Raw genomic sequence first — 8723 nt, 5'->3', positions numbered from 1 at the left:
TTTTTCTTACAAATTTTTTAGTGAAGCTTCCTCTTGGAAGATTATTTTACAAATATATTATCAGACCTGTATATATCCTAATTCTTAATATATCAATGATACCTCAATATTTTATAATACAAAATAACACATCAACACATTTGAACAAACATATTTTTATAAAACTTCCACAAAATATAAATTTAGTATCCATCAAGGTTTCAATTCATAAACAAACACAATATATCAAAATATTAAATAATTCAACTCCAATTAATTTCCAGCATTAAATATAAGACTACATCTAATAAGTTCATATCCAAGAATCAATCACATGGAGGATCGACTGGAGGGACCGCTGACTGGATTTTTTCTTGTGGAGGAGATGACAACTGCTCAGATGATGTAAAACCAAGACTAGAAATAAGAGATCGTAGCATCTCCTTATATTGAGGGTTCATCAAAGCCACCATAATATGCTCCTGTGTCATCTTCATAGCTCCTGGAGCAGCAAAATAGGCAGTAGATGCACTCCCTGAAAGATCATCTGATTGAGAAGCAGAGCATGATATAGTAGTCCTCATGAGTATGCTGGATGAATGTGCATTCAGCCCAAATCCATACACTTTATTCTTAGAAACACCTCCTATAGCTTCTACCCACATAGTAGCATCAAATGAAGGCTGTGAATCAATCTCTGAGCCATACTTTTCTGTAAGAGCAGCCTTATATGTCTCCTGCAGTGACATATGAAAAATATTCAGGCCTTTAAAAAAATTGAATAAGCAAGTATCTCTATTTTATGGATGATATATATACAAACAAGACAAACAGAATAATAATAATTTATCTCTTAATGTAACATGATAACTCTACAAATTTAAATATCTAAAATCTATTAGATATTTCTTAAAAATTTTAGCAGAGTTTATTTTAAAACTATGATTTTCAAAAATAATAAACATATAACCTATTAATAATGCAATCCAACCATTCAATTTATCATCCAACCATTCGATACTTATAGATATATTTATAAATATACATATATTAATATATATTAACATATAGATATACTTAGATAGAAAATTGAGAACCTACACTAACTTTCTTGGATTTTGCATCCACGAATTCCCCCGTTCCTTTCTTTTTGTGGGTGCAATCAAACAGCATTGCAATAGTAGGTTCTGCACCATTCTCTTGTATCTGCAATAAATTATTATATCATAAATATATGACTGAATGTAAATATCAATAATAATAGAGAAATACTTAATAAAAATACCATCCTCCTCTTGTGTGTCACAAAAGGAATGGAACCTCCTGAATGCTTGGTGATGAATCCCTCCTTTTGCTTCATTCGATTTTCTCTACTAGCTTTAGATTTTTGCTGCCACTTATCCTTGAGTCAATGTTTCTGACACAACTCATCCCATATCTCTTGCTTCATCCAACTTGGATGAACTTTGCCAATCGTGTCTACAAGTGTGGCTTGTGGATTTGTCTCTTTTAACTCATTAACATATTTTTTTTGTGTCTCACTCATCATGCCAGTAAGTAGACATCTATTAGTACTCACCCAATATTTTTTAATATTATAATCTTCTACTAGAGACCATCTGTATCTTGTCTACAAAATAAATCAAAGATTTATATAGTATTTTTATAATAACTTACATTATGAACTAAGTAAAAATCTAATGCAATACCTCAAATCTGCCCAATAACTCATCCTTGGTTGTTTGCTCAACCATTTTCCATAAAAGTCAAGCTTCTTTAAAATACTACTTCAGCCAAACACTCATCTGACGTGACACCTCAGGCTCGATGAATCTATGCATAAGCCATCAACCAAATTAATTATACAAAATAATAATAAAAATAAATATCTAATAAGAATATATAATTACAAAACTTACTTATTCATTTTCACTATAATAAAAATTTTATCTGCTTCGATGGTTGGCTCAGAGGCCGACTGGTTTGGACCTTTTATACACATAAAATCAACCGAACCCACACTATCAGGCACATGAGGTGAAGGATTGACAAAAGGCTCCTCCATGGGCAATGAGCCATGTCTCTCAGTAGGCGGAGGTGTGTCAAATAGCCTACGAGTAGATCGTTGTATGTGTTTTCCACTATCTCCATCATATTCATTTTGAAGCTGTTGTCGGGAGATATTTCTTTCTTTACCACCCCTTTGACCAAGTCTAGATGCTCCACCACATGTCATTATCTCTATTCATACATAAAGGTTAGATGCATATATTACATATCATTTATCTAACTTAAGATCAAATATATTATTTGTAATAATATAATACAAATCCATAATGTAGGCACATATCAAAGTCTACCATGTATCATTATCCCTGTTCATATATAAAGGTTAGATACATATATTACATATCATGTATCTAACTTAAGATCAAATATATTATTTGCAATAATATAATACAAATCCACAATGTAGGCACATATCAAACTCCACCATGTATCATTATCTCTGTTCATACATAAAGGTTAGATGCATATATTACATATCATGTATCTAACTTAAGATCAAATATATTATTTGCAATAATATAATACAAATCCATAATGTAGGCACATATCAAACTCCACCATGTATCATTATCTCTGTTCATACATAAAGATTAGATGCATATATTACATATTATGTATCTAACTTAAGATCAAATATATTATTTGTAATAATATAATACAAATCCACAATGTAGGCACATATCAAACTCCACTATGTATCATTATCCTTGTTCATGCATAAAGATTAGATGCATATATTACATATCATGTATCTAACTTAAGATCAAATATATTATTTGCAGTAATATAATACAAATCCACAATATAGGCACATATCAAACTCCACCATGTATCATTATCCCTATTCATACATAAAGGTTAGATGCATATATTACATATCATGAATCTAACTTAAGATCAAATATATTATTTACAATAATATAATACAAATCTACAATATAGGCATAGATCAAATAGTCCAAACAAATATTTGATAAATGATAATCAAAATTATCCAAAACATATGTAATTGTAAACAATCTAATATGATAATACATTATATAGCAACTAAATTTAAACGTAAATAGCAACATTGTATAAATCAATCATTATTGCTATCAGACAACTCAAACTTATTTTCTTTCTCATCAGAGTCATCATCGTCTTCAAATTCTTCTTCGTTATCCTCTGCATCCTCTTCATCCTTCTCTTCTTCTTCCTCTTCGTGTTCAATGATCACTTTTTCTAGTCTTTGTTGCAACCTACATATCTCATCATCATCAAGCATTTCATATTGAGAGAAGTTAACTAGTAAATTGGGTGCATCAAGTTTTTCATTAGCCTGAACTATAGATAGATTTGTGATATCATCCTCTTGATACACATCAATATCTGAAGATACATTGTCATCACTTGTATCTGCTAAAAGGATATTAAAAGAATTTCTAGCTTTAATTTTACATACAGCCCACTAATCACGTGTCTCTCTACTATTGCATGGATAAATAGTGTAATATACTTGTTGTGCTTGTTGTGCTAATACAAAAGGCTCATTGATATTCAATCATGATTTATAGCGCACATCCATGAGATCATGATCACGATGTACTCTTATACCTCTCTCAGTATCATACCAATCACATCTAAATAATACAACCTTATTTCTAGCACCATAATAAGTTAACTCCAAAATCTCCGTTAAGATACCATAATAATCACGTTCAAAGTCATTATAGCAGCTTCCTTTTATACACACGCCACTGTTCATTGTTTGTTTATTGATACCGTATTCAAATGTGTGAAATTTGAAATTATTGACAAAATATCCTTTGAAAGTTGTAACTCCAGGATTTGGGTCTTGTGCTATGTCCACAATACATCGATCAATCATATGCCTTTCACTTTTCACCTATTTTTAAGAAACAAATATCACAATCATCTAAATTAATGATCAATAATAAAGAAAATATATTAAATAGAGTATATTATTGACTAACCAAATTTTTCAACCATCTTGCAAACTCTCGCTCACGCAATCTCTCAACTTCTGCATCGGTAATATGAGGTGAACATGCTCTGACATACGACTCATATCGACTGTACTTGTGTTAGTCACACATAATTAATCTAAATAATTTAATATCTGATATATATTATAAATAAAAAAAATAAAATGCTTACTCTATAAATAGTTCAAGCTCTTCACAGTTAAGCAACACATAAATGTGTGCAATTTCATATTCCTCATCAGTCATTAACCTATAAGATGTAGTTGCTTTCATCGATCGTCTGGGATGCAAAAAGATAGAAAGACGTCTTGAAGGCCCCACATCTCCCCAATCATCATTTCGTGGGACTCGAGTCAATCTTGTTTGTACCTCAGGCTCAAAATAATATGAGCAAAAAGAGTTGATTTCCTCGATGACATAAGCTTCACATATTGAACCCTCGATAGAAGACTTATTTCGCACCATACGTTTCAAGTACAACATATACTTGAACAACATCAATTTCACTTATATAAGATATGAATTTAACAAACTATATACTAAGAATAAAGAATAGTATCTCTCAAATAAATACATCCATCTTAATTGATTTGGTCCTCCAACCTTTGCTTCATAAGCCAAGTGAATCGATAAATATTTCATAGAATCGAAGAAAGCAGGAGAAAAGATTTTTTCCAACTTACATAAAGTTTCAACAATATTTTTCTCTAAAATCTCTATATGCTTAATCTGAATAACACTGGAGCATATATCCCGAAAGAAATGACATAGCTCGACTATTGCATCCCACATTGGAGGTGGCACCATACCTCGAAAAGCAATAGGAAGCAATCTCTCCATAAGTATGTGACAATCATGACTCTTAAACCCATAGAATTTATAATCTTCAACATTCACACATCGAGATATATTTGAGACATAGCCATCGGGGAGCTTCAATTCCTTCAACCAATTACAAATATTCCTTTTCTGTTCAATAGTCAATGCATAAGAGGCTTTAGGTTTGCAAAGCCTATCATTATATAACTTCAAGTGCAAATGAGGTCTATTTCAATATCTTTCCAAATCTTTCCTCGCTTTTGCGTTATCCTTGGTTTTGCTCTTAATATCCATAACTGTGTTAAAGACATTCTCAAATATATTTTTCTCTATGTGCATGACATCAAGATTATGTTTAATTAGATTTGTGTGCCAATAAGGCAACTCCTAAAATATACTTCTTTTCACCCAATTATGTTCAACACCAAATCTAGGTAGCTTTTCTTTAGCATGCTGCATGCAATATTTCTTCACCAGATAATCGAGGAGGGGGTATATCTCTCTTAACTCGACCACGAAAAAAAGTATTTCGTTATCTCCTGTATTGATGATCAAGAGGTAAAAACTAACGGTGGCAGTCAAAAAATGATGCCTTGCCACCACTTTTTCAAGTGAATACCTTAGTACGCTCCATACAATAAGGACATGATAGTCTCCCATGTGTGCTCCATCCAGACAACATGCCATATGCAGGGAAGTCACTAAATTGTCCATAGAAGTGCTGCTTTCATTTGAAAATTCTATCTTCTACTTATATCGTAAGTATTCACCCCCACTCTCCATAACTTCTTCAACTCCTCAATTAAAGGCCTCAGAAATACATCAATATTCTTGCCTGGACTCTTCAGGCCCAGTATCATCATGTTTAAAAAAATATACTACCGCTTGAGGCACATCTATGGAGGTAAATTATATACTATAATTAGAACAAACCAACATGAATAAGGTATTGATGAATGTCCAAAAGGATTGAACTTATCAGTACATAATCCCAAACGCACATTCCTCGGATCGGATGCAAAGTCAAGATGAATTCTATCAAAATGCTTCCATGCCTCACTATCACATGGGTGTGCCATAAAACCATCTGTACATCTATTTGAGGCATGCCAAGTCATATATTGTGTAGTTTTTGATGACATAAATAGCCTTTGAAGTCTATCAATTAGTGAGAGATATCGTAGTACTTTAAAAGGGATATTTTTTACCCTTCCACAATCATTTCTCTTAGGTTTCCATCGAGCATGACCACACACTACATTCTGTCTTTGCCTCATCTTCTAAATAATACAACATACACATATTAGGACACACATCAATCTTTTGATAGCCAAGGCCAAGCTTTCCTATCATTTTCTTTGTTTTATAGAAATTATCTACTAGCTTTTCAACTTCTGGTAATAAACCTTTAACAATCGATAAGAGACGATCATAACAATTTTCACTCATATTAAATTTAGACTTACAATTAAGAGTTGTGACACTGCAGATAGTTTGGTGTGCTTCCGACAACCCTCTCATAATGGCTCATCTGCTGCTTTCAGTAAAGAATAAAATTTCTCAGCATGTGTATTCGGAGATTCATGTATATCATAACCCTCCTCATTGATAATCTCTATATTTGGTTGTACTTCTTGAAATTCTGGATCAAATTCTTCTACTACCAATCTTCTGTATGGATTAATATCACCTTTTGAACATTCTCCAATCTGACTATAAGTCTCACCATGTGAAGTCCATACAGTGTAGTGCTCATCAAAACCTTTATAGTAAAGATGCAAAACCACTCATCTCTGATGCAAAATTTTAAGTTACGACACTTTGAATATGGACACCTAATTTTATTTTCATCCACATTATTAGGTTGCAAAAATGCAAACTGAAGGAATCTTTCAACCCCTTCCTTAAATTCATCGGTAACATATCCATTTCTCAAGCGATTATACATCCAACTACGGTCTTCTGACATATTGTATCCTTTTTACCTATATAAAATTAATAAATAGTCAATATTTTTATAAAATTATAAAATTTATTTATCAAATAATTGTTAATATAGCTATTTTGAAATAATGATGCAAATGATAACTATGAGAGGCAATCATGTCAAATCGGATCATAAATAATATAAGTATCGCTCGAATATAGTTTTAAAGCAAAAAAAAAAAATCAAACTCAATATGATAGATAAGATTTTAATAGTAAATAATACAAGTATCACTCAACAAACACAGTGGATGTTCTCTTTCTACTTTAGCCCAAGTGTTGGATATATTATAGGAATACAACAAGTTTTATACTCGGGCCTAGATTTTATCATATTTTTGGATTTAAACCTAGCCTATAACCTAAAAAATTTTAGATTGGATGCAGATAGGGGACATGCATATTTTAGTTTGGCCCAAATTCCAGCTCTAATTGATAATAACATGCATGTAAGTGCCATGGGGAGTTAAGGCAGGTTGAGAGATGATACCATCTCTTTGTAATTTATGGATGATACCATTTTATTTTGTGAGCTGGTGGTATGACAATTGCATATCTCATATTCATTACTTTACATTATGAATGCCCTTCAGGCTTGAAGGTTAATTTGGCTATAAGTGTTTGGTTTTCAGCTCTAGCTCCATTTTGAGAAGATGAATAAAGTCAAGCATATGTGACAGTTCTGTTTAATTGCAAGGTGTTGAATGTTATGCATATGGAACTATCTCTTTGACTTGTTAGTTTTGTGATTGGCTGCTAGTGGTAAACAAGGAATCTAGATTGCAGGTTTGAAAGTATATAATTTTATCACGTGGTGGAAGGCTAGTTTTAGTATTATCCTCTCTCATTTTGTTATATGTTTGCTTTCTTAAACATCTTGTGGACCTACTAGATAGATAAGATGAAGATAAGCTTTTATCGGGAAGAGGAGCAAAAATGTGGTGGCTGGTAATTTTTGTTTATAAAACAGGGAATGATTTGTAAATCAATAGGTTAAGGTGGCTGTGTGAGTGTTGATCTAGGAGATTTTAGTTTTGGTTTTATTAATCTACAAGCTATATACATATTCAAACAATAAAAAAACCTATTGTTGGATATGTGTAAAGAAACAAAAATATTCAGTTTTGGTTTTAGGTACTCAGAGCTACTGCAATAAGTATAAAGAAATAGAAATATGAGATGTGCCAGCTGATGCTATTTCTAGGAGCATGGCACTTCATCCTAACCTCAAGAAATAGTTTTAAAAATTGAAAAAAAATTCTTTTCAGGTCTCTACCATTATGTCAAACAAAGAAAAAATCCAAACAAGAATACCCACTGTTCTGTTTGGGAGTTAGAATATAACATTAAATAAAATCAAAACTCAAGCAATGTATATGGTGGCTGTAATTTAAGATCATTTTTTGGAATCATGACCATGCGCTACATGATGTGCTAGTTATGAATTACGCAAATCTGATATGTTCTTTTAGAAAAAAAAAAAAAAAAAAAAAAAATATATATATATATATATATATATATATATAAGTAGTGCTCTGGTCTGATGGAAAATGGCCCGACTATCTGACTAAAATAGTATTATATAATTATGATTTTCTTATTTCTTGCTCATAAGGATATGCTACTGGAGTGTCTTGAAATTTTGCGAGAGAAAACTGCATGGACTAGCAATAATGAAAATCATATATTATTGCATCTAATGTCTCTTTCTATCAATAATGAAACATAGAGCCCCTTAATGAATCAATCAATCTTGTTTTGATCCCTAAAATGATCCTAATGAATGGATAGATCTAGATGTGGTAATTTTTCCCCTTTTGCAATTTGTTTTGTTTGTAGGCACTTAGATTGAGAAGATTTGCTACAAAGGCAATTAAGGAC

General features: G+C 31.8%; 1 protein-coding gene and 1 pseudogene across 1 annotated transcript; both read right to left on the bottom strand.

The window, feature by feature from the left end:
- Positions 1-270: 270 nt before the first annotated feature.
- On the bottom strand, positions 271-1504 carry LOC140853594 (uncharacterized). The gene is made up of 2 exons (XM_073248250.1): positions 1081-1504; positions 271-716 (listed from the first exon to the last, which is right to left on the bottom strand). The coding sequence occupies exons 1-2, from the start codon at positions 1150-1152 to the stop codon at positions 306-308; spliced, it is 483 nt and encodes a 160-aa protein (XP_073104351.1). The 5' UTR covers positions 1153-1504; the 3' UTR covers positions 271-305.
- Positions 1505-4205: 2701 nt separating this feature from the next.
- LOC140853603 (uncharacterized) lies at positions 4206-6825 on the bottom strand (annotated as a pseudogene).
- Positions 6826-8723: the final 1898 nt, after the last annotated feature.

Source organism: Elaeis guineensis, chromosome 14 (genome assembly GCF_000442705.2).
Source record: "Elaeis guineensis isolate ETL-2024a chromosome 14, EG11, whole genome shotgun sequence".
NCBI lineage: Eukaryota > Viridiplantae > Streptophyta > Magnoliopsida > Arecales > Arecaceae > Elaeis > Elaeis guineensis.
Note: the sequence above shows the minus strand (reverse complement) of the source record. Positions and strands in the feature narration are given on the sequence as shown.

Bases quoted from the DNA above. Each gene is read 5' to 3' on its own strand.
- LOC140853594 (XM_073248250.1), bottom strand. From the start codon at position 1,152: ATGCTGTTTGATTGCACCCACAAAAAGAAAGGAACGGGGGAATTCGTG. The intron at 717-1,080 runs GTAGGTTCTCAA...ATGTCACTGCAG, and splicing joins CAAAATCCAAGAAAGTTAGT to GAGACATATAAGGCTGCTCT.